The 26,394-nt window shown below is 36.3% G+C and overlaps 1 protein-coding gene across 9 annotated transcripts in view; it reads left to right on the top strand.

The window, feature by feature from the left end:
- Positions 1-26,394, top strand: part of TLK1 (tousled like kinase 1) — a 170,165-nt gene that overhangs the window by 108,174 nt on the left and 35,597 nt on the right. For 8 of the 9 annotated variants that reach the window (XM_019022664.4, XM_063694982.1, XM_055379155.2 and 5 more), the window contains 4 exons: positions 2,638-2,748; positions 2,863-2,999; positions 6,452-6,640; positions 24,344-24,410. In XM_019022664.4, coding sequence (XP_018878209.1) covers positions 2,638-2,748; positions 2,863-2,999; positions 6,452-6,640; positions 24,344-24,410 — 504 coding nt within the window. The remainder of the gene's footprint in view (positions 1-2,637; positions 2,749-2,862; positions 3,000-6,451; positions 6,641-24,343; positions 24,411-26,394) is intronic. The other variant, XM_055379153.2, reaches the window with a different exon arrangement.

Raw genomic sequence — 26,394 nt, 5'->3', positions numbered from 1 at the left:
TTTTCCTGATCCTGTCATATTTACTTTCTCACACCCATTTACCATTTAACCACTATTTTAAATTTTGTATTTGTGATGCCTTGGTGTTTCTTTATGGTTGTATTAAATATGTGCTTACATTCTTAACAACATATTATTTCAGTTGGTTTTTGAACGTTAAGTGAAATTTTCCAGTATGGACCCTTTTGCCCAGCTTGTTTTCAATGAATGTTATATATCAGAGAGTCATCCACTTTGATGAGTATAACTGTAGTTTGTTCATTTCATTGCAATATTGTAAGGTGTTACAAGTATACCATAATTTCTTTATTTTTTCTGCTTTTAGTTGACATTTTATTTCTACTTTTTCTAGTATAAACAGTTCTAAGAACATTCTTTGTACATGTCTTCAGGGCAAATATGAAAGAATTTTTCTGTGGTATATGTTTAGGAAAGACATAGCCAGAGTACAGGGCATACACATTTTCCATTTTACTGTATAATACCAGTTATTTCTCAAGGTTTTTTGGTCTGGTCTTTTTTTTTCCCCCGCTAAGTGACAGGGTCTCACTCTGTCGCCCGGGCTAGAGCACAATGGGGGATCATAGCTCACTGTAGCCTCAAACTCCCGGGTTTAAGCAATATTTCTACCTCAGGCTCCCAAGTAGCTAGGACTACAGGCTCATGCCATCACTCCGGGCTGATTTTTTTTTATTTTTTGTAGAGCTGGGAGTCTACAGGCTGGTATTGAACTCCTGGCCTCAAGTGATCCTCCCACCTTGGTCTCCCAAAGTGCTGGGGCTATAGGCATGAGCCACCATGCCCAGCTGATCTTTCAATATAAATTATTAGTCTTACTGAAATTGGTTTTGGGTATGGCATGATGTAGGGTTTCATTTCAATTTCTTTCTATATGGATAACCAGTTGTTCATCCCCATTTAATTAAAAGCTCATTCTTATACTGCCAGCTCTATCATCATAAAATCTTGTTTCCAGTATACAAGTGGATCTGTTTCTGTGTTCTGTATCATGTTTCCTTGTTCTGTTTGTATCTCTACACAAGTACTGCAGCATCTTTTTATCATTGTTGATAAAACAATTTTTATCAGTTGTTTTTGGCTGTTAGTAACAGTGAACATAAATAACAGTACTTCAGATGAGATAGAAACTTATTTTTCAAGAGAAGAACAGAAGTGGGCAGCTCAGATATTATTACTCCTCAGTATCATAAGGGACTTTATTAATAACAATTGTCATTGTTAGTTCATGGCTTATATCTCAAAGGTCACATCAAGGTTCAGTATATCTATTAGGGTCACAATTATATCTGCGTTCTAAGCAGATAACAGGAGGGAGGATGGGAGCAGAGAACACAAAGCACAATTCTGTGTGCAGCCTTCTTGGATATCTCATTGAACAACTTCTGCTTGCATCTCATTAACCATCCTTTGCTGCAAGGGAAGCTGGGAACTGTAGTCATTTGGCTAGGCAGATAGCAATCCAGGATAAAACATTGAATTTCCCTTATTAAGAAAGGAGGAGGCTTGGGTGATCATAGTTATGTAGCTTTATGTTAAGTCATGATACATGGTTAAACAGATGTCCTCTTCTTCATTTTGGCTATTTTTGGCCCTTCACAGTCTTAGAGAAATTTTAGAATCAGGTTTCAAGTTGCATATGCATCATACACACACAGTGTTGAGATTTTCTTTGAATTGCTGAGGGTCTATTGGTGCTAAATTCTGTTTCCTCTTCCTTGAAAAACAATTGTGTTGGGTATCTAATTTTAGGTTGGCAATTGTTTTCTCTCAGCACTTTTAAGATATTGTGCGCTTGTCTTGTGGATTCCACCATGGTTGGCCTAGACTTTTGATTCTCAAAAGTGTGATCTTCAGACCAGGAGCATCAGTATTACTGGAGAACTTATTAGAAACGGAAATTTTCAGGTCCTTCCTGAGACCTGATTCAGAAGCTCTGGGAATGGTTCCCAGTAATCTGTTGTAACAAGCCCTATAGGTTATTCTCTTGCCACTGTACTAATCAGACTCATCTTTTGATGTTAGAGGGAAGCCTCTTCTCTGAGCATATGGCCACCTACAAAGTGAACAGAATTAGTATCCTATTGCTAAGGAAGAATGGTGAGGACAATTGTTGGGTAGGCAACTTGTGTATGTCATTTATAAGTTCAGTGGAGAAAATATTTTGTTAGTTATAAGAGATAGAGGAAAACCAACATTTAATTAGTTAATTATAAGAGATAGAGGAAAAAAACTCATATTTATTTTTAAGTGATAGACACTTTATATACCATATTTTAGTTATTTTTAACAAAGTGAGGTAGATTGTGTTGCTTCTATTTAGAAATAAGAAAGCTGAACTAACGTTCTTATAACTTAGCCAAAGTTAACCTTAGAGTATGGATTTGAATGTATGGATATGGATACAAATTTCCCTGTATGTACTTTCCACTACACACTTAAGTAACATTTAACAGTATTATCTCATGGTTAAGTAGGCTTTTTTTTTTCTCGTATCATACTCAGATATTTAATATTATTAGTCCTATCTGTATATAATTTATTTAGAACATTAAAACTGTTTCTAAGCTTTTCATATTCCCCAGTCTAGACCTCTTGCATTTTCTACTTATGTCATAGGCTAACTGTGATCTCAGACGGCAAATAGATGAACAACAAAAATTACTTGAAAAATACAAAGAACGATTAAATAAGTGCATATCAATGAGCAAGAAACTTCTTATTGAAAAGGTAGGCTAAAAGTTGAGTAAATTTTCGCTTTCCCTTCATTAGCCCCTTTTGCTTTGTATGCTTTTATAAATTAATGAATAAAATTGAGTGATGATTTTTTTTTCTCCTTTTCAGAGTACACAAGAAAAACTGTCAAGCAGAGAGAAGAGTATGCAAGATCGATTACGCCTCGGGCACTTTACAACAGTTAGACATGGCGCTTCATTTACTGAACAATGGACAGATGGTTTTGCATTTCAGAATCTTGTGAAGTTAGTCATTCTTAACATTTAAAAGTTTTTAGTATTCGTTTGGGTTTTCATTACTTTAAAAGATTATAGATTTGTAATTATGCTCTCCAGTTCCTCACTACTCTGAAATCATAGAATTTAGTACATTTGAAAGGGATATGAAACCAAGAGTATTACAGTTTTAGCTTAGTAATTTCTTGATTAATTAGCAGTCATCTATAGAATGTAATATATTATTCTAATTCTGACTTTCCGAAATATTAATTGAACCTTTAGCTTTACAGATGATGTTTTGAGAGGGAAATTGTTGAAAATTTAATTTTCACTGGAAGATTTGTGTGTGTGTTTATTTCCTAGGATTTTCCTACTTAGTTTTTTCCCATTCCCCAATCCTTACATGTTAATATTCAGCACTTGCCTGCTCTCTATTCCTAAGGAAAAAAACTTCTCTTTTGCCCCAGATATAATAACTGATTTATCAGTTAAACTGAACATGTGGCTTTAGCGTTTCTGAGGTAAACTCTATTTATTATTTTTTTATTTTAATTTCAACTTTTATTTTAGTTTCAGGGAATATATGTGCAGGTTGTTACAGGGGTATATTGCATGATACTGAGGTTCAGGGTACAATTGAACCCACCACTCAGGTAGTGAGCATAGTACCCAGTAGTTTTTCAATCCTTGCCACTGTCTCTGCCTCCTTCATCTTTGTAGCCCCCAGTTTCTATCATTCTCATCTTTATGTCCATGTGTCTCCAATGTTTAGCTCCCACTTATACATGAGAACATGCGATGTTTGGTTTTCTGTTACTTTTCAGATCAAACTTTTAAACAGAAATTATAGTTACCATATTTTCTTGAGTTCAGATGGTGGTAGATAAGGATTTATTGGCTGTTTATGTGTTAAGGAGTGCTAAATATGCTACTCCGTTTTTGGTGGAAAATTTTTTTAAACCTGAAAATGGGGAGTAATGCCAGCATGAACATCAGCTTTTCCAGAGTATCCAGTTATTTGAAATAGAGGCGGAACTTTCTTTCACGTGGTATCACACCAACATTGCTGTTCAAACACTGCCTCCTAGGACTTGCCACAGAATGGCCTTCTCTCTCAGCAGATTTATTCAACTTTTCTTCAACATATCTGTGCTAGTTATACCACAGTGAAACAAAGGATAATGTCCTTGTGATATTAGAGAGTTTGGGTTTCAATTCTGCAGATAATGGGACTTGTTAAAGGTTTACATAGAGTGTACATGATCGGAATGATATCTACAGTGATAGTTGTAGAATAATAACTGATGGTAATGTGAAAATATTATTAGAAAGAGGATGAATGTTATTGGTAGTTAAGATGGAGGGGTATCCAGATGAAAGGTGATTAAAGCATGAACTAACATATCAACAGTAAAGTGGAAAGCAGGAGAAGATAATTTTTTAGTGTTTATGAGCAAGAGGCTCTGCTACTAAACCCACACCGGCAATTGTCCTGCAATGAATAAAAGAGACAGTTATATAATTAATATGAATGTTCTAAAATATAAATTCTACTAGTAGTTCCAATTTCTCCACTTAACTGTCAAAAAAGAGGCCACAGGTGCAGTGGCTCACGCCTGTAATCCCAGCACTTTGGGAGGCCGAGTTGGGAGGATCACCTGAGGTTGAGAGTTTGATACCAGCCTGGCCAGCAGGGTGAAACCCTGTCTCTACTGAAAATACAAAAATTAGCCAGGCGTGGTGGTGGGCGCCTGTAATCCCAGCTACTCGGGAGGCTGAGGCACGAGAATTGCTTGAACCTGGGAGGTGGAGGCTGCAGTGAGCCGAGATCATGCCACTGCACTCCAGCCTGGGCGACAGAGTGAGACTCTGTCTCAAAAAATAACGTCAAAAAAGAAAATAATTACTTGTATGTCCTGACTTTCACTAATAAGCATTTATTGAGGACCTACTGTGTGTATATCAAGCCGTTTATAATCGGTGATATAACCCAGAGTGGTTAGAAGATGAGAAGAGAAATAAATAAAAGTAATAATATTAATCTCTAAACTGTATAGTCATCCCTGAGTAATCAGCTATTAATATCTATTCCAGTAATTCTTTACTTTCCATTAATATTTTAATCATTAGGATTATTATTGCTTGTTTGCATTTATACCATCTTGATTGTGCCCTAAAATAGCCTTAAGATTTACTTATTAAAAATTGAAATTTATTCCTGCTTCTAAATGAAAACCGGATTAAAGTCTTGTTCTCACTTTGCTATTCTTGAGATTTTTCTCTACCCTTTCAATCTTCTACCTAGGTTCTTCTTGATTTTTTTCACTCCTATCATATTCTGCTACTTTATCACTAAAACCATAGGGAAGGGGATGTGTGCAAGGTCAATTCTGCATTAGCAAAGTAGGAGCCCTTTAGTTGATGTCAGTGGTTGGGGAGAGGAGGGCATGAAATATTTGACTTGCTCTAAGTATTGTAACCATGTAGGATTTGAAAATTTTTTATTGGCATAGTGAGGTGACCTGAAAGAGAACATGGTTACTGTTAGAATAAGCTTAAGGTGTTGTATGATAAGTTGGTTTTAAAAAGCTTCACTGTTAACTACTTTATGCTCTGCTCAAACTGCTAAAATATCTAATCTACATTTTAATAATAGACATGGTATCTATTAGTTTTTAGAATTAGGGAGCTATTTGCAAAATTGTTTCAGTTTCTTGAATGGGAAGCATTGATTTTATTTTTGTTACTTTCCCATTTTTCAGAGCCATGCTCATTTTTCTTGCTATTTTCTTGTCTTTTTCCCCTTAAATTATCAAAAAAATTTTTTCATAAATTTCTTATATTAAGGTTAATTTGTTTCATTTCAAAACACCAACTTCCCATTACCAATTTTTTTTAACAAAAGTAGATTTAGAAAATAACTCTCTTCATATTAAATTCATATTTGCCTTTTGTAAATTTGTTTGCAAATACTGTGGTGAGATGCATGTGTAACATATACCCCATACTTTAATAGTTTGGGGTCTTGTTTTATCTCATTTCATTCAAGAAACATTTACTGAGCAAAGGTAAGTGATGATCACTACACTAGGTACTAGGGATACAACAGTATAAATACTGTATAAATAGACACCATCTCTGTTCTTAGGGAGTGATGTCATCTAACCGGACACTTTCTGATAAAGTATCTATAGGAATGATATTTATTAGAAAGAGTGAGGTGGGGAGATAGAAGATCCCATGAAATTATATATGGCAACACATCTTTCCCTAATCTAGGGGTTTAGAGAACACCTCACTTAAAAAAATTCTTTCAAATGAGACCTGAAGGATAAGTACAAGTTGGTTCACAAGAGTGGAACCAAAAGTTTACGAATGTATATTATATGGTTTTTCATGTTTTTTGTGCATTTTTTCCAAGTTTAGCCTTGAAAAGTAATGGAAGGTTAATATGGTTTTATTTGTTTATTTTTACACAGGCAACAAGAATGGGTGAATCAGCAAAGGGAAGATATTGAAAGGCAAAGGAAACTTCTAGCCAAACGCAAACCTCCCACAGCTAATAATTCTCAGGCACCCTCTACCAATTCTGAACCAAAACAAAGGAAAAACAAAGCAGTCAATGGAGCAGAGAATGATCCCTTTGTTAGACCAAATTTACCACAACTGTAAGCCTCCATTTAAAATTTTGCTTTTTTAAAATTGTTGCCAGTGAGCGTGAATGTTACTAATGGATGTTATTTATAATTAATACTTAGATAGCAAAAATGATTAAGACCAGGAAGGAAAGCAGTATTGAAAATTTAGCTCTAAATTAATAGCCCCAAATATCTGAATTCTACCTTTTTAAGCAGAGATTTAACAATTCTCTTTTAAAACAGAGACTTAGGTAGCTAAGAGGTTACCAGAATTCACCCTTTCTTCTGTGTCTGAATCAGGAATCAATTAAAAGTTTTGGATTATTCTAATTCAACGTTTCCATTCACATTTGAGAGAATGAAGTAATGTAACTACCATTTACATGTTTTCTCAACCTGTGAAAGCCGTTCATTAGTGGGTTATAGGTATTGTTTTTCCCTTTCTGCTTTTCTTTGTTTTCTGGATTTTCTTTGTTAATGAATTATTCTTTATAATTTAAAGGACAAAGACATTTTTTAAAAGAAAATTTGGAAAATAGGACAAGAATAATAAAATAATATAGACCATGATCCCATTTCACAGAGAACACCATTGTTAAAATTTCAATATACAGATGTATCCAAACTTATATAAATTTTCTGTTCTAGAAGAACTTACGTAAACTCACGTGAGTAGAAAATACATAGACCGGGCACAGTGGCTCATGCCTGTAATCCCAGCACTTTGGGAGGCCCAAGTGGGTGGATCACGTGAGGTCAGGAATTCGAGACCAGCCTGGCCGACGTGGTGAAACCCCATCTCTACTGAAAATACAAAAATTAGCCAGGCATGGTGTCAGGCACTTGTAATTCCGGCTACGCAGGAGGCTGAGGCAGGAGAATTGCTTGAACTTGAGAGGCGGAGGTTGCAGTGAGCCAAGATCGTGCCATTGCACTTTAGCCTGGGGGACAAGAGTGAGACTGTCTCAAAAAAAAAAGAGAAAATACGTGTACCCTCTAATGTCTTGTATGTCATGTATTCTTTTCTCCTCTATTGAAAGATTGTCTGTCATCCGTGCTTTGAATCCCATCCACAACTGTATCAGGAACCTCTTCTGTTGATACCTCCTTTGTGCTCTGCTTGTTACTTCCCTTCCAAAAACATGTAAGCAAAACCATTAAAAAACTCTCCCTCAATTACAAATCCCTTTAGTCTCTATATTCTGTATGTCCTCTTCATAACTAGGCTTCTTCAAAGAGTTGCCTGTCCTTGTAGTCTCTTCTGCCTTGTCTTCCAGTCACCCTTTCTTAACTGAAAATTTTCTTAAGATTATCTTCCTGATGCTAAATGCTGTAACATTTGGGTCTTTAACTTACGTGACAGCGCTGAATATTGTTGACTTATTTTTTTCCAAAAAGACTCTTTTAGTTTTGAAGATACTGAAGTTTCCATTTTAACTCATCCGGCTGCATCTTCTCAGTCTCTTTCTATGGGCATCATTTACTTACCAGTCTGTAAAATGTAGATGACTTTCAGGGATATGTCCTAGGCCATCACATTTCTCACTCTGCGTATTCTCCTTGAGTAGTATCTACTCTTAGGGTTTCGGTTACCATAGACATCCTGCTGACATCAAAATTACCATCTCCAGCCCACTTTTCTCTTGAGTATCGGATACTTCTGTCTCAATCTTGAATATCACATCCTGCTTAGTTGCTATCAGTACTTAAATGTCTCACAGGAACTTCTAATGCAGCCTGTTCAAAACTATATTTACTAAAAACAAAACCTTGTATATACTGTTATCTTTCCCATTCAGTCTGTCTTTACACACACATACCTTGCCCCTTTTCTGTGTTCTCTTAGTGAGTGGCACTACCATCCTCTCACATGTGAGAATTCTAGTTGTCACCTTTAACATTTTAAGTACAGATTTTATTTATTTTTATTTTTTATTGTTTTGAAGAGATGGAGTCTCCCCATGTTGTCCAGGCTTGTCTTGAACTCCTGGGCTCAAGCTGTTCTCTTTGCCTTGGTTTCCCAAAGTGCTGGGATCACAGGCATGAGCCACTGCACCTGGCCAGATTTTGTGGATTTTTTCTTAATCCATTAGTGATTAGATGGTGATAGTATTAATCTTTCAAAGTCCATCTCAAAATGTACTTTCTTCTTAAAGCCTTTCTTAATTTTCTTGAGCTGTTGTAAGTTACAATTAAAACATTTTGACTATATTAATTTTTTTAAAAGAACTGTAGTTTTTGTAAGTTAGTAAATTTGTTTAAGAAAAAACCAAAACCCAGGTGAATGACTGGCTTCGTGGGTGATTGTATTAAAAGAAAGTGTGGGCTGGGTGGATGTCTCACACTATAATCCCAGTGCTTTGGAAGGCTGCGGTGGGAGGATCACTTGAGTCCAGGAGTTTGAGACCAGCCTGGCCAACATAGTGAGATCTTGTCTCTATTTCTTTAAAAGAAAAAAAAAAAAAGCAAAGTATGTGTTAGCTTTAACTCTACCCTGTAGATACCCAGTCCTGCTAGATACCAGATATGTCCACTCATCCTTTATGCAAGTTCCCACTAACACCATTCATTCTAACTCAAGTTAATGCTGTCTTTTACTTGGGTGATGTTCATAATCTCTCCCTCTTCCCGCTTCAATTTTGGTCTCTTCCTGCAGTCTATTTTCATGTCGTAGAGTCATTTTTCTGAAATAAAAATGTGATCCTTTCATTCTCTTCCCTATAACCCTAACAAAGCTCTCCAGTACTTGAATGATCTAACCCAAAAGTCCTAATATGGCTTATAAAGCACTTTTGATCTGGCTCCTTCTTCGTTATCTAGCCTCATCGTTGCCACCACTCAGTACTTCTACTTCACTGCCAACATTCAGACTCTCACCCATTGTCTTAATTTCTGTTAATCTTTTAAGTCCCACAGTAGTTATCGCTTCCTCCTGGAAGCTTTTCTTTAATATATGAAAGATGGGAGTTATTTATTACTTTGAGGTATCACCGTAGTAAGTACCCTCTATCTCTTCAGTCACAGCATCAGTGTTCACTCAGGTAATGACACTAGGAATCTGCCTGTCATCTTAATGTTTCCCTTTCCCTCATTCTCTGGGTCTGTTTCCATAACATTTTCATGTTTGCTCCATTCTTCATTTTCACGGTCACTGTCTTAGTGTAGGACCTTGGTTTTTTTTTAACCTAGTACTATTTTTCATGTCTCACCATGTTTAACCTCTGTCAGTGGCTTTCTAGATAAAATTCACCCACATGAAGACCCTTTATGTAAACCTTATTTCTCACTTTATCCTCATTCTCCAGCATTTGCCCTACGTATATCTTAAGTTAAACTTTTTCAATTCTCTAAATGGACTGTGCTTTCTTGCTTCTGTGACTTTATCTTGTTCCTTACCTTTCTTCATTTGTCTCATTTCCTGTTTATCCTTTAAGACTTGGCTTAAATGCTATCTTCAAAAGGAAGCTCTCTCTAACCTTTTTTTTTTAACCAGTTTCTCCTATTGCCTCTCACACTAGGTGCCATGATATTTTGTGCATACTTGTATGTATTGTAGCATTTATTTCACTGTTTTATCTCTGTAGTCCCAATGCCTAGCACAGTGTTTGGTGTATGGAAAGTGGTCAATACTAAATTACAATACACAAGCATTTAGGCTGGGTGCAGTGACTCATGCCTGTAATCCACTGTTTTGGAAGGCCAAGGTGGAAAGATCACTGAGGTCAGGAATTTGAAACTAGCCTGGGCAACAGAGCAAGACCCTATCCCTACAAAAATAAAAAAAAAATTAGCCAAGTGTGGTGGCATGTCCCTGTAGTCCCACCTACTCAGGAGGCTGAGGCAGGAGGATCTCTTGAGCCCAGGAGTTTGATTACAGTGAGCTATGATCAGTCCACTGCACTCCAGCCTGGGTGACAGTGAGACCCGGCCTCAAAGGGAAAAAAATTAAAAAAACACATTTGATCGAATTTCATTTTCTTTTTGATAGATCATCTTTCTGGTTTGTCACAGGTATTTTGTTTACTAGTTGTTTTCCAAGATGCTAACAGCTTTAATTATAGTCTAATAGTCATAGTCTTCTCTCGTTTCTATCCCATTTTATTCCATATGTTGACCTAAAACTAACTCTGTGGCAAATGAAGTGATGGGTACTACATGGCAATTTCATTGCATTCTTAAACAAATTATGGGTTTAAATAGGGCAAAAGGCCACAGAAGCACTTTGATTCATATATACTGCAGTTTGAATAATGCTTCTTTAACACAAAATGTCACATCTCTACTTGGCAAACTATCTCTTAAAACTTCTTTTGAATCATTGTTTAATGAAAATGGCTTTGGCTTGTGTGCAGAATATCTAGTATAATTAGGGGACAAGTTGTGAATCTAGTTATCAATTGTCTATCAAGAAATTAACATAGAAAAAGAAGTTACTATCATGTAGTACAGTAGTCCCCAACCTTTTGGCACCAGGGACCAGCTTTGAGGAAGACAGTGTTTTCATGGACTGGGGTGGGGCTGGGGGATGGCTTTGGGATGAAACTGTTCCACCTCAGATAATCAGGCATTGGATTTTCATAAGGAGCACACAACCTAGATCCCTTGCGTGCGCAGTTCACAATAGGGTTTGTGCTCTGTGAGAATCTAATGCCACTGCTGGTCTGACAGGAGGTGGATGGAGTTCAGGTGGTAATGCCTGCTGGCCCGCTGCTCACCACCTGTTGTGCAGCCTAACAGGCCATGGACGGTACAGGTCTGTGGCCCAGGGGTGGGGAATCCAGATGTGGTGGGTAGGACTTTAGGTTCTGTAGTCAGACAGATGTGGATTCCAAACTTAACTCTCCCAGATTATTTTTAGTAAGTTATTTTACTTCTTTGAATTTCCATTTTCTTGTGAAAGTATCTACATTATACTGTTGAAAAGATGGTAGGAGGTAATGCATGTACTTGGCGTGGTTTTTAGTTCATAATTTATTTTTAACTATTAGCAAGAGTCAGTTTTTTAGGTAATAACTTGTAATTTTAGTTACAAAGACTTTTTATTCAGAGTAAATAGTTTGGGTAGTTAATACTATCTCTAAAGTCTGAGGACACTTACATTGATTTTCCTTTACTAATACATTTTAACCAAGATTTTTACTTAAAATATATTTCAAATTAAGCTTTGGTTGTATCTATTAGACTTACATGTTGCATGTTTCACAGAGGGTGACTGCAAAGTTAAGAGTAAGTAATATTTTACCTCATATATTATTGAAGTTTGACAGGTCATTGCTTTTCCATTATAGCTTTAATTTTAAATTAAGAATGTATTTTAGGCTGGGCATGGTGGCTCAGGCCTGTAATCCCAGCACTTTGGGAGGCTGAGACGGGAGGATCACTTGAGCCAAGGAGTTTGAGACAAGCCTGGGCAACATAGCAGGACCCCATGTTTACCAAAAAATAAAAAATTAGCCAGACATGGTGGTATGTACCTATAGTCCCAGCTTCTCAGGAGGCTGAGGTGGGAGAATTGCTTGAGCTGGGGAGGTCAAGGCTGCAGTGAGCTGTGATTGCATTACTGCACTCCACTCCAGCCTCAGCAACAGAGGAAGACCCTGTCTCAAAAAAAAAAAAAAAAGGAATATATTTTGTATAACATTATTAGTAGACTACTTATCTCTTTTTAAAATTAATGAACTTATTTTTTAGAGGAGGAGGAGGAGGAGGGCAGTAGTACAGCAGAATTGAGCAGAAAGTACAGAGTTCCTATATACCTAACTCCTGTCCCCACACGGATACATTCTCTTCTACTGTCAACATCCCACACCACAGTGGCACATATGTTACCTGCATAGACACATTGTTATCATCCAAAGTTACATTAGAGTTCACTGTTGATGTTGTACATTCTATGGGTTTTGACAAATGTATAACTGATTTTTCTAAAATCCTGTCTGAAAAATCTTCCTTTCATTGGAGAATTTAATCTGTTTTTCAATTCATGCAATTACTTATTGAGGCTTAAATTTGGTCTTTCTTTATGCTTCTGTTTATCCTACCTAGTCTCCCCCTTTTTCTTTTTTTTTCTCACCTTTTATTGCATTGACCAGTTTTTGTTTATTTTATTCTTTTTCTCTATTACAGTATGAGCATGCTTCTATACACAGACTCACATATATACACACGTCTACCTATAGGACATCATTATTGTCTTGCATAGTCAGTGTTCATATGGACTTTATCCACATATTTATTTATTTTTTGCTCTTTACTTATTTCTACACCTCTCACAAGATTTTTCTGCCAAGAATACCCTTTACAAATTTTCCTTTGTAAAGGAAAATTACAAAAGGGTCTGTTGGTAGTGATCAGTTTTTGTTTGTCTGAAAATTATTTTGCCTTCATTCTTTGGATATCTTTACTGGTTTTAGAATTTTGGGTTGGTAGTTACTTGAAGAGATGATTTTTATTGTCTTCTGATTTACATTATTACTATTGACAAGGTAGCTGATAGCCTTTAGAGAAACAATCCTGAATGCAGCATAAGCAGTATTTGGAGATGAGATAACTAAGAGTGTTTCAAAAACAGATGAACAAGATCAGTCTACAGGTTCATGAAGGCCAGCAAATTCCAGGGGATATGAATAAAAAGAAACACTCATTGAGGTTGGGTGCGGTGGCTCACACCTGTAATCCTGCCACTTTAGGAGGCCGAGGTGGGTGGATCGCTTGAGCTCAGGAGTTGAAGACCAGCCTTGACAACATGGCAAAAACCCATCTCTACTAAAAATGCAAAAATTAGCCAGGCATGGGCTTGTACTCCCAGCTACTTGAGGGGCTGAGGTGGGAGGATCGCTTGAGCCTGGGAGGCCAAGGCTGCAGTGAGCCATGTGCGTGCCATTGCACTCCAGCCTGGGTGACAGAGCGAGATCTCTGTCTCAAAAAACAAAACAACAAAACAAAACAAAGCTCATCTATACACATCATAGTGAAATTTCAGAAAATTAAGGCAAAGAGAAAAAAATTCTTAAGCAGCCAGAGGGGAAAAAAGGCATATTGAAATAACAGTTTAGAAAAGACAGGCAAACACCACCCAAAAGAAAGCTATATTAAATCAGACACAGTAAAATTTAAGACAAAAAAAATTATTAGAAATGAAGTGGTTGTTATAAAAGTTTGAAATCACTAGGAAGCTATAATAATTCTAAATTTATATAAATATGATAACATGGTGTCAAGATAAATAAAAAACTAATAATAATAGGCAGATCCACAAATCATAGTGGGAGATTTAAACACATTTCTTAGAAATAGAACATGTAGATAAAAATAAAGCATTACAAAACAAAACACACATTGCATGCAAAATTAATGGAATTGGCAAACTTGAACCAATAGACATATATAGAATACCTCCCAACATCTGCAGAATACATGTTCTTTTAAAAATATTGACTATAAAAAAATTGGTTATAAAGCAAGCCTCGGCAAATTTCACAGGATTGAAAGTTTATGTAAGAGTGGTATTCTTTCTCCCTTAGTCATTGGTAGAACTCCAGGATGAAAATGATTGAAATCATTATATATGTTCCCTGACCACAATGCAATTAGCTAGAAATCTGTAACTAAAAGGTAGTGGAAAAGTGCCAATGGAAATGAGAGAAAATTCTGAAATGAAAGATTTCAAAATATTTTGAAATGAATGTTAGTGAAAGTGCTACATAACAAAATTGGTAAAATGTATCTGAAAGAGTATCTAGAGAGAAAATTATAGCTTTAGTTATGTATGTAAGAAAAGAAGAAAAACTAAAACTTTAGAAACTAAGCATCTATTTCAATAAGTTAGAAAGAAAATGAGCAAGAGAATTAACCAAAGAAGGAAGAGGGAAAAGATAGCAGAAATTAATATAGGAAACACACATACAATACAGAGAATAAATTAGTTTTTTAAAAATAGCGTTAAAATTTTTGTAGGGGAAAAAACCTGATACAATTGATATGACTGATTTTTAAAAACCACAGCCATCCCCAGGAATGAAAAAAGGAATATTACTACTGTGTCTAGATATTTAAAGGAAACAACAGATTATAAATTGCTTAAATTTGAAATCTTTGTGAAATTGACAAATTTAAAGAAAAATACAGTGGAACCAAAACTGACAGTAGAAGAAGCAAAATCCACATAGTTCTGTAACTATTAAATAAAGTGAATCTGTAATTTAAACATTTATTCAGAGAAAAACTGCAGGTCCAAATAACCGCATCTAAGAATTCTATCAGCCATTTAAGGATGAAATAGTGCCAGTCTTTTACAAACTTTTTTGAAGAACAGAAAAGGTAGATATGCTTCCCACTTACTTTCTGAGGCCAACATAATCTTGATGTCAAAACTCAACAAAGATTGTACAAGAATGACAGTTACAGGCAAATCTCACTTGTGAAAATAAATGCACAAATCTTAAATAAAATAGGAACACAAACACAACATGTAATATATAAAAATGCTAATTTATGAAGACCAAGTTGGGTTTATGTTGGATGTGCAAGGTTGGTTATAGATCAGAAAAATATATATAACTTTTCACATAAATAGAAAAATCATATGACTATCTTAATAGATACGAAAAATTTTAAAAAATTAGATAAAATTCAACATTGATCTGTGACTAAAACTCTTAGCAAACAAGCAGAAGATACTTCCTTAATCTGCAGTTTGCATTCCTTTTTACTTTTGCTTGAATATCTCCATGCTGTACTCTTGGGTCATCATGCCTCTGTTTTTTTTTTTTTTTTTTTTTGAGACGGAGTTTCACTCTTGTTGCCCAGGCTGGAGTACAATGGCATGACCTTGGCTCACTGCAACCTCCGCCTCCTGGGTTCAAGTGATTCTCCTGCCTCAGCCTCCCGAGTAGCTGGGACTACAGCCATGCGCCACTATGCCTGGCTAATTTTGTATTTTTAGTAGAGATGGGGTTTCTCCATGTTGTTCAGGCTGGTCTTGAACTCCCGACCTCAGGTGATCCGCCCACCTCAGCCTCCCAAAGTGCTTGGATTACAAGCGTGAGCCAACGTGCCAGGCCCATCATGCCTCTTTAATACCCCATTTCTTCTTCCTGGCCTCCTGCTGTTGCTTCTTTTTAATTTAGTTCAGATATTACCTTTTCTGTGACTTTTACTAGTTTCCTGCAGATAGAATGTATTTTTTTCTTTGCTCCGTGTATTCATAGCTGTATTATAAAAATTAATTATCTTAAAATCAGCCGATGAGCAACCTTGATCCCATTTAAATCTAGCCTTTTTTAAAGACTAGGATATGGCATTTTGGGAAAACCATTATTCTGTTTACTGACCCCCAAAGATTCACATCCTTTCCACATGCAGAGTACATTCACCCTATCTCAACATCCCCATTACAGTGTCAGCACAAAGTCTAACATCACATCTAAATCCCATAAGCTCAAAGTTCCAATTCTCATCAAATAAATGAGATATGAGTGAGACTTGGGGTACAATCCACCCTGAGACACAGTTTTTCTTCATCTGTGAAACTGAAACTCGAGAAGCAAGTTACCTCCTCCCACAGTACGATGGAGGAACAGGTATCTGATGACAGTTTAGAGACATTTCTGTTCAAAACAAAAAGCAGTGGAAGGAAATTCCTGCAGAATTTCAAAATCCATTCAAACTCCATTTGGATTCAAGGTCTGGGAATAATCTTTTATGATGATCTTCTGTGCTTCTGCCTTTTGGGCACAGGGTTCTGTTCTCAAAAAGAAAGGTTATCCTTTCTTTTTGATGAAGTTTAGCCTGCTAACAATCTGTTTAAACTTTTTAGAAATTATGCTTTTTTTGTGGGGGGGAGACAGAGTCTCGCTCTGGGTTCAAGTGATTCTCCTGCCTCAGCCTCCCAAATAGCTGGGGTTTACAGGCGCCCACCACCATGCCAGGCTAATTTTTGTATTTTTTAATAGAAACAGGGTTTCACCATGCTGGTCAGGCTGGTCTCGAACTCCTGACCTCAAGCAGTTCACCCGCCTTGGCCTCCCAAAGTGCTGGGATTACAGGCGTGAGCCACTGCGTCCAGCCTTTAGAAATTATGCTTCTTAAAATTCTAGCCTCTGTACCCTGCCCAGTTCCAAAGCCACTTCCGTGTTTTTAGGTATTTATTAAAGGCGCATTCTACTTCCAGGTAAGAAGATCTGCAGTAATTTCTTAGGCTGCTGTAACAAATCACACAAACCTAGCTTTAACCAACACAAATATTACCTTGCCGTTTTAGCGATCACAGACCTGAAATGGGTTTCATTTGGGCTAAAATCAAATTGTTAACAGGGCTATGTTACTTCTAGAGACTCTAGAAGAGAATCCATTTCCTTGCCTTTTCCAGCTTCTAGAAGTTGCCCACATTTTTTGGTTTATGATCCCCTTCCATCTTCATAGCCAGCAGCGGCCAGTCAAGTGTCTCACCTGTCACATTACTCTGATTCTGACACTGCCTCCCCTTCCCTCTGGGCACACATGGGTAATGCAGAATAACTCCCTGTTTTACTGTCAGCTGATAAGCAACCTTAATTTTACCTCCTACCCTTAATTTTCCTTTTCTTTATAACCTAACATATTGACGTGTCTCAAGGATTAGGATATGGAAGTCTTTGGCCATTATTTTGCATATCACAGTAGTACTTGGTATGTAAGTCATTGTATTAGTTCGCTTTCACGCTGCTGATAAAGACATACCCGAGACTGGGCAAGTTACAAAAGAAAGAGGTTTAATGGGCTTAACAGTTCCGCGTGGTTGGGGAGGCCTCACAATCATTGCAGAAGGTGAAAGGCACGTCTCACATGGTGGCAGACAAGAGAAGAGTGCTTGTGTAGGGGAACTCCCCCAACCCCCCCTTTTATTTTTTTGAGACGGAGTTTTGCTCTTGTGCCCAGGCTGGAGTACAGTGTCAAGATCTCGGCTCACCGCAACCTCCGCCTCCTGGGTTCAAGCAGTTCTCCTGCCAGCCTCCTGAGTAGCTGGGATTACAGGTGCCTGCCACCACGCCTGGCTAATTTTTTGTATTTTTAGTAGAGACGAGGTTTCACCATGTTGGGCAGGTTGGTCTGGAACTCCTGACCTCAGGTGATCCGCCCTCCTCGGCTTCTCAAAGTGCTGGGATTACGGGCATGAGCCACCAAGCCCAGCTGGAAACTCCCCTTTTTAAAGCCATCAGATCTTTTGAGACTTACTCACTATCATGAGAACAGCATGGGAAAGACCTGCCCCCATGATTTAGTTACCTCCCACCAGGTCCCTCCCACAACACGTGGGAATTCAAGATGAGTTTTGGGTGGGGACACAGCCAAACCATATCAGCCATTATACTTATACTAAGTATAAGTAATTGCACTTCAATTTCTATTACATTGTGAACATTTGGACTCTTCAAAGGAAGACTAGTTTCATCCCTCCCACAATCACCTATTTTTTTTTCCTAGTGATAACATTTTTTAATTGAGGTTAAATTCATGTAACATACGAATAACCATTTAAAGATGTACAGTTCAGTGGCTTTTAGTCCATTCACAGTGTTATGTACCATCACTTCTCTCTGGTTTCAAAACTGTTTCCTTAACCCAGAGGAACACTGTGCACATTAAGTAATCACTCCCTAGCCCTTTCTCTTCTCACCTCCAGTAGCAAATAATCTGTTTTCTTTCTCTGTGTATTTGCTTCTTCTGAATATTGTATATAAAATGACTCATACCTTATATGACCTTTTGTGTCTGGCTTTTACTTAGTATAAGTTTTCAAGATATATTCATGTTGTAGCATGTATCAGTACTTCATTCTTTTTATGGCTGAACAATATTTCATTGTGTGATTATGCACAATTTGTTCATTCATTCATTGATGGACATTTAGGTTGTTTCCACCCTTTGGTTATTATAAATAGTTCTGCTATAAACACCTGTCTACAAGTTTCTGTGTGGGCTTGTTTTGTTTTCTTTATCTGTTTAGTACTGAGTATTATGGTAATTCTGTGTCTTAACTTGTTCAAGAACTGCTTATTTTCCAGTCTGCACCGTTTTACATTCCCACCAGCATGACAATTATCCCTATTTTTCTACATCCTTGACAATACTTTTTACTTTCCCATTTTAAAAATCATAACCATCCTAGTGGGTGTAAAGTGATATCTCACGGTAATTTTGATTTGCATTTCCCTAATGACTTAATGTTGTTGAACAGCTTTTAATGTGTTTGCTGGTCTTTATATATCTTGTTTGGAGAAATGTCTATTCAAGTCTTTTGCTCATTTTTTCACCAGACTATTTGTTGTTTTGTTGTTGTGGGAGGTTTTTTTTTTTTTTAATGTATTCTGGATACTAAACCCTTAACATATATGATTTGCAGATATTTTCTGCTATTCTGTAAGTTATCTTTTACTTTTTGATAATATCCTTTGATGTACAGAAGTTTTTTATTTTTATGGGTACATAGTATTAGGTTGGTGCAAAAGTAATTGTGTTTGCCTACTTTCAATGGCAAAAACTGCAATTACTTTTGCACCAACCAATGTACGGGGTACATGATATATTATGATACAGGCATACAATGTGTAATAATCACATCAGGGTAAATAGGGTATCCATGACCTCAAGCATTTATCATTTCTTTGTTATAAACATTCCAATTATACTCTTGGTTATTTTAAATGTACAATATATTTTTGTTGACTGTTGTCATCCTCTTGTGTTACCAAATACTAGATCTTATTCATTCTATGTTTTTGCACCCATTAACCAACCCCACCTTTTGCCCCCTTCCCCACTGTCCTTCCCAGCCTCTAGTAACCATCATCCTACTCTCTATCTCCATGAATTCAATTGTTTTAATTTTTAATGTTTTTAATTTTTATGAAATGTATTTTGTTGATTTTTGTTACTGTTGTTGTTTATGCTTTTGGTGACAAATCTAAGAATTTATTGCCAAATTTATAGTCATGAAGATTTACCCCTGTGTTATCTTCCCTTTGTTTTGTTTTGTTTTGAGACAGGGTCTCGCTCTGTCACCCAGGCTGAAGTGCAGTGGTGCGATCTCAGCTCACTGCAACCTCTGCCTCCCAGGTTTAAGCGATTCTCCCGTCTCAACCTCCCTAGTATCTGGGATTGCAGGTGCCCATCACCACGCCTGGCTAATTTTTGTATTTTTAGTAGACAGAGTTTCACCATGTTGCCCAGGCTGGTTTTGAACTCCTGGCCTCAAGTGATCCACCTGCCTCAGCTTCCGAAAGTGCTGGCATTACAGGCATGAGTCACCGTACCCAGCCTCCTGTATTGTCTTCTAATAGTTTTAGTTCCTATATTTAGGTCATTCATTCATTTTTAGTTAATTTTTGTACATAGAGTGAGGTAGGGGTCCTACTTCATTATTTTGCATGTGGTTCCCTAGTTGTCCCAGCATCATTTGTTGAAGAGATTATTCTTTCCTCATTGAGTGGTCTTGGTACTCTTGTCAAAAATCAACTGGCCATAGATTTTTGGGTTTATTTCTGAATTCAGATCTATTTCATAGGTATATATGTGTATTCTTATGGCAGTACCATACTTTTTTTGAAAGTCTCCAATCTGTGGACATAGGATATCTTTTCATTTAATTAACTCTTTTTGAACTCCTTAGCAATGTTTTGTAGTTTTTAGTAGGCAAGTCTTTCACCTCCTGGGTTAAATTTATTCCTAGGTATTATATTCTTTTGGATGCTATTGTAAATGTAATAGCTTCCTTAATATCCTTTTCAGGTTGTTCATTGCTGGTGTATAGAAGTAACTGATTTTTGTGCATTGCTCTCATACCCTGCAGCTTTGCCAAATTTATTTATTGTTCTAGTGATTTTTTTCTTGTGCATTTTTTGGGGGTTTTCTAAATATAGAGGCATGTCATCTGCAAATATAGATAGTTTTATTTCTTAGCTTACAATTTAGATGCATTTTATTTCTTTTCCTTACCTGACTGCTCTGGTAGGACTTCCAGTGCAATACTGATTAGCACTCATGAAAGTAGACGTCCTTGTCTTTTTCCTGATATTAGGAGAAAATCTTTCCATTTTCACCATTAACTATGATGTTAGTTTGCCTGGGTGGTGGTGGTGGTTGTTGTTGTTGTTGTTGTTGTTGTTCTTTTCTTTTCTTGCTCTGTTGCCCAGGCTGGAGTGCAGTGGCACAGTCTCAGCTCACTGCAACCTCTGCCTCCCAGGTTGAAGTGATTCTCATGCCTCGGCCTCCTGAGTAGCTGGGACTACAGGCGTGCACCACCACATCTGGCTAATTTTTGTTTAAGTGCCTCTAACAGTCTATTTACCATAGCTTGTGTTCTTTAAGCCTTCATGTTAATTCTCTGCTTAAAGAGAATGTCTTTAAGACATTGAATACCAAATTTGTTTAAAATGAATATTCCCTGTTTTTGTTATTTCTACTAACTTTTTAAAATACTGTCACCCCATATTTCTGTTAAACTATTTTAGAACGCTTTTAAAATTAAAATTTTCATTTACTCAGACTTAGTGTGGAAGATTATCAGGAGTCAAGTCTTATGTTTGGGGTTTAAATTTGTTAACTTTTTAAATATTATGTGTGCATAATAAAAATAATACATTGTTATGTGTGCATAATAAAATATTTTTATGTTTGTGTAATAAAAATATTAATTTAGCTATCATCAGATATGAGTCTATGGGAAGAGATGGATTATATCTTTGCCTTATCTATGAATAAAAGATTTGCTAAGTAATTTAACCGACTGAATTGTTTGAGAGGGCAGGTTCTTTTAAAAGCATCTTACACACATAAAAGTATTGATAATTAAAAGCCACTGATGTGAACATTATCCTAGCTTAGCTCTTTTCATTCTGTGTCTAAAATCCTGTTTCTCTAAAGAAGATTGTTCCCAATTTCTTTTATCTAAATACATAGATTTCTTAAAAACGTTTTTGATTAATACAAATGGACAACAGAGGTTATTGAAGAAGCTACCATGTGTCAGGTATTAATAATCCCTAATACTTCCTAGTAGGAAGATGGAGAGAAAATGTAAGAAATGGCTCTTTTGTCATTTGGGGGTTTGCATTCTAATCGGCAAGACAAGACCCAGGCAGAGGAACTCTTACTGAGATTTGTGAATCCCAAAATTATATATATGTAAAATTTTCTGGGGAGAGTATTTATAACTTCCTTCAGATTTTTTTTTTTTTATGATTGTAAAATGGTAAGAATCACTGCCCTGAAAAGTGAGTAGCCTAACAACACACAACAACAAAATAGCCTTTCTCCTAAATTGCACAGTCTAGCCGTGTGCATGTGTAGGAGCTTTGCAGTTATACATGATAGCCAAACCTCTTGGTAGGACAAAAATTTCAAGTAACTCAAGTCATGTACTAATTTTGGCTTAAGATATGCCAAATTTTAGCTGTTTTGTAATTCAGTAAAAATCAAAGTACAGAATTTCTATATAGAAACAAAACAAATTTAAATATCTTTTAAAAATTAGTTATGAGCCCATCCTATGGCCTACTGGTGGACCTTAAACCATACTTTAAGAATATGAATTTATGATACTGTTATATAATAACAGTATCATAGGCAAACTTCCACCAGTGGCATAAACCTGTACCCATATCCAGAAGCTTTTTGCTAACATTCCTACATCTTTTCTTTTCTAGATTAGTTGAGATATTATACATTTTAGTTTTCAAATCTCATTTTGTTTAGTATCACATTCCTCCTCCTCCCTCTCTCACTTCATCTACATTCACACTCCAACATTTAATTCTCTAAATTTACTATAAGCAACTGCTACAGCTATCAACTATTGCTATATTCAGTGTAATAAAATCCAGTAGTTGTGTCACCCTAAGACTGGGTAGAGAGGTTTAATTTAAAATGTTAATTTTTTTGGCTCTTAAGATGTTGCAGGTGGAATACTAACTGAATTTCTTGTTTTTGTTTATTTCCTTTGAATACTCCTTTTTTAGAATTAGTTAATTTAATTAGCATCTAGCTAAAGGGAAATGGCATTTATACTAAATGTTGCTGAGGGACTGAAACCAAACAGATCACACCTGAGTTAGGAGCTTAATGAAATAACCTCAGAACACATAAGTAAATTAACAAACAAGGGCTTGAATATGATAGATAAGAGCTATTCTTTTAAAGTTGGGGTATGGGCCGGTTGTGGTGGCTCACACTTGTAATCCCAGCACTTTGGGAGGCTGAGGTCGGTGGATCACTTGAAGCCAGGCATTCAAGACCAGCCTGGCCAACATGGCAAAACTCCGTCTCTACTAAAAATGCAAAACTTAGCTAGGCATGGTGGCATATGCCTGAGTCGCAGCTACTCTGGAGGCTGAGGTAGGAGAATCACTTGAATTTGGGAGGTGGAGGTGCAGTGAGCTGAGATCGTGGCCACTGCACTCCAGCCTGGGCAACAGAGCGAGACCCTAATAAGTCTTGTTATAGTTCTGCATATATTAAACTGATTATTTTTCAAAGTCAGGTAATAATATTTGAAATAATAAGATAACCATGAAGCACTTTCAAGACTTAAAGTCCTGTATCTATTTTTATTAAGATTTTGAAGTAGCTAGGCATGGTGGCGTACACCTGTACTCCCAGCTACTTGGAACACTGAGGCAGGAGAGTCACCTGAGCCCAGGAGTTCAAATTCCACCTGGACACTAAAGCAAGACCCTATGTCTATATTTGGAGTATAAGAATTTAGTGCTTTTTTGGGGGTGAGGGAGATTGAGACGGGGTTTTGCTATGTTGCCCAGGCTGGTCTGGAATTCCTGGGCTCCAGTGATCCACCTGCCTCAGCCTCCCAGAGTGCTGGGATTATAGGCGTGAGCCACTGTACCTGGCCAGAATTTAGTACTTTGACTAAAGTTTTAGCATTTTTTTATCTTGCTTATTTACTCCCAACACACTGAAGCAGGGAAAGGAAAAATGTCTTTGTTTTTTTCCTCTTTTTAAAAACTGCCCAAACTGGACTGACTCCCTTTGCAGTGATTTCCCATTACTCTTAGAGTAAAACTGAAATTCTTTACTTTGCCTGCAAATCTATACATAGTATGTCTCCCCAGCTTGCTTCTCCTACTACTCACAACCCTTTTGACTACATCTGATTTACTCCCATTTTTTTCTCTTCTATTTATATGCCAAGACTATTTTCATCTTAGAGTTTTGAACTTTCTATAACTCATGTCTAGAATATACTCCCCAGAGTCCTCTCATGGTTGTCTTTTTGTTATTTAGATGAAGGTCACCTCTCTAACACCCAGTCCAAATTAACATAATGCAATTAGTCATTACCATACCATCCTTTTTTGCCTTCTTTATGACACTTACTGTTACTTAAACTTATTTATTTCATCACGTGGTTTTTTTTATGCTTGCTTACTTCCACTATAGAGTGTACGCTCAAACTAATATGTAAGGAGAAATTGTCTTCTTTTTCACTGCATCCTTAGAATATAAATTCTAGAACATCACTTGATAAATGGTACTCATTAAAGCATCGTAGAATTAGTTAACTGTTTCATCTAAAAGTATTAAATATATTCTGAAGAATATCTCAAAGGATTTTTGGCTCATACATTTTGGGCTTAAAGTTGTCCACATTTTAGTATTGCCACTTGATTTTTATATTTTGCTAGTTGTTAATAAACTAAGTATTAATCTCAATATGTAGAATTAAAATTTCATTTTTGACAGGTTGACTTTGGCAGAATATCATGAACAGGAAGAAATTTTCAAACTTAGACTAGGACATCTCAAAAAGGTATGTGAAACATATGCTGCATTTTTAGTTCAATTTGCTACCAGAATTTGTGGGAAGTTGTGTTATAAGTCACTTATTTTAAAAGCCAAAATTTAAGAGAGTAAGATTTCAAATTAAAAATTTCAGATTAAAAAGAGATGCATTAAAGTTACTTTATTTTATTTATTATTATTTTTATTTTTTGAAACAGTCTCGTCACTCAGGCTGGAGTGCAGCAGCACAATCTAAGCTCAGTGCAACCTCCACCTCCCTGGTTCAAGCAATTTTCGTGCTTCAGCCTCCTGAGTAGCTGGGATTACAGGCATGCGCCACCACACCTGGCTAATTTTTGTATTTTTAGTAGAGTGAGGGTTTCGCCATGTTCGCCAGGCTGGTCTCAAACTCCTGGCTTCGTGTGATCCACCCGCCTTGGCCTCCCAAAGTGCTGGGATTACAGGCATGAGCTGTCGCGCCCGGCCAAAATTACATTTTTATGTTGAGTATATTAAAATAACATTCCTTTATCTTATGTCAACTTAAAAATCTTGAGATGGTGATACACCATGTCCCTATAGTGGAGGAATGATTCTTGGACAGACTTCCAAGGTCTTTAGATGATTCTATTTAAGTACTACCTTTTGGTAAAAAATACTTCATTTTAAAGATGAAATCTAAAATTCCATATTGTTTATGTTCATTTCATAATAGCAATTGTAAATAAATAGCAAACTTATTTGGCTTATCTTTTAATTTGTTGCATGTGTGATGTTTCGATTAGAAGATGTACATAGGAAAAAGCACTTAGTGATAGTATAAAGGGATAAAACTGAGAAAAAATGTTGCTATGTGTTATTGTCGTAAACTTTTAAATAATGTGTATCTTTCTACTTGTTTGTAAACTCTGAAATTGTAACCAGTTTATTGTTTTTACAGGTCATAATTTTAGTTCAAATGATTCCAGAGAAGTAGTAATAATAGAGTAGGTTTTTTTCCCTCAAAATTAAGTTACTGACAGACATAAAATTCTTTTCCTTTGACCCAATTTTTTGTGCTTTCTGCTTGTCAGGTTCTTTAAATTTTTTAAATAGGCTGAATTATAGGTAAAATTGAAGGAATGAACTAATTGGAGATAGTATCTGTGAAGTTGTCTCCATGGGATAGGGTGAGGTAGGATGGAGAAACCCATTCTGGTAGCAGCTACTATTACACTGCATACTAATTTGTTTTGGAAATGTTATTAATATGCTGGGGATTCCTACCATTTATAGGGAATAGAAAATTATTATATATAATTTGCATTAGTATCCTTTAATATGCTATATCTGTCTATGCCAACTGCCCAGAAAGCTTCAACCTAAACTACTTGAACAGTGAATTAAAAAATGATTTATTTTGGTTTTGTTATTTAAGTAGTTCTATTCTGTTCTATTGTAATTATTGACTACTTTTCCTGCGCTTTGAGACTTAGTTGACAACTTCAGTCTATTCTCTCTAATAGATGGAGCTATATAACTATCATAATAGTTCTATAATAATGATAGAACCATATAAAGGAACTATGGAAGCGAAAAGGGAATTTTTACTACAGGATGATTCATAAGTACCTGTGTGCCCACTTAAACTGTTTTGATAATGAGTTCATAAGGGCCTATGCTTTATGTCTCATATAGAGATTTACCAGTTATTTTCTAACCAGCCTGTGGTGATAAAGGAATACTTATTTACTTAGTTATAGTGATTCCAAGGTGTACTTGAGAGTTTTACTGAAGGGTTATTATTTTCACGTGTAATACCAAATTTCAGATTACTCTTTCTAAATGATGACATTTTACATATGCACCTTATTTTATGAAAATCTGTTATAAAATCTGAAATTGTAGAGCAGTTAAATTAGGAATTGGCTATTTGTATTACAAAAAGTACACTTTGAAAAGGCTTCAAAGGAGGGTTTGTTTTTGTTTTTGGTTGGTTGGTTTTAAAGCTTTCCTGGTACTTTGAAAATACT

Source organism: Gorilla gorilla, chromosome 11 (assembly GCF_029281585.2).
Source record: "Gorilla gorilla gorilla isolate KB3781 chromosome 11, NHGRI_mGorGor1-v2.1_pri, whole genome shotgun sequence".
NCBI classification, from domain to species: domain Eukaryota; kingdom Metazoa; phylum Chordata; class Mammalia; order Primates; family Hominidae; genus Gorilla; species Gorilla gorilla.
Note: the sequence above shows the minus strand (reverse complement) of the source record. Positions and strands in the feature narration are given on the sequence as shown.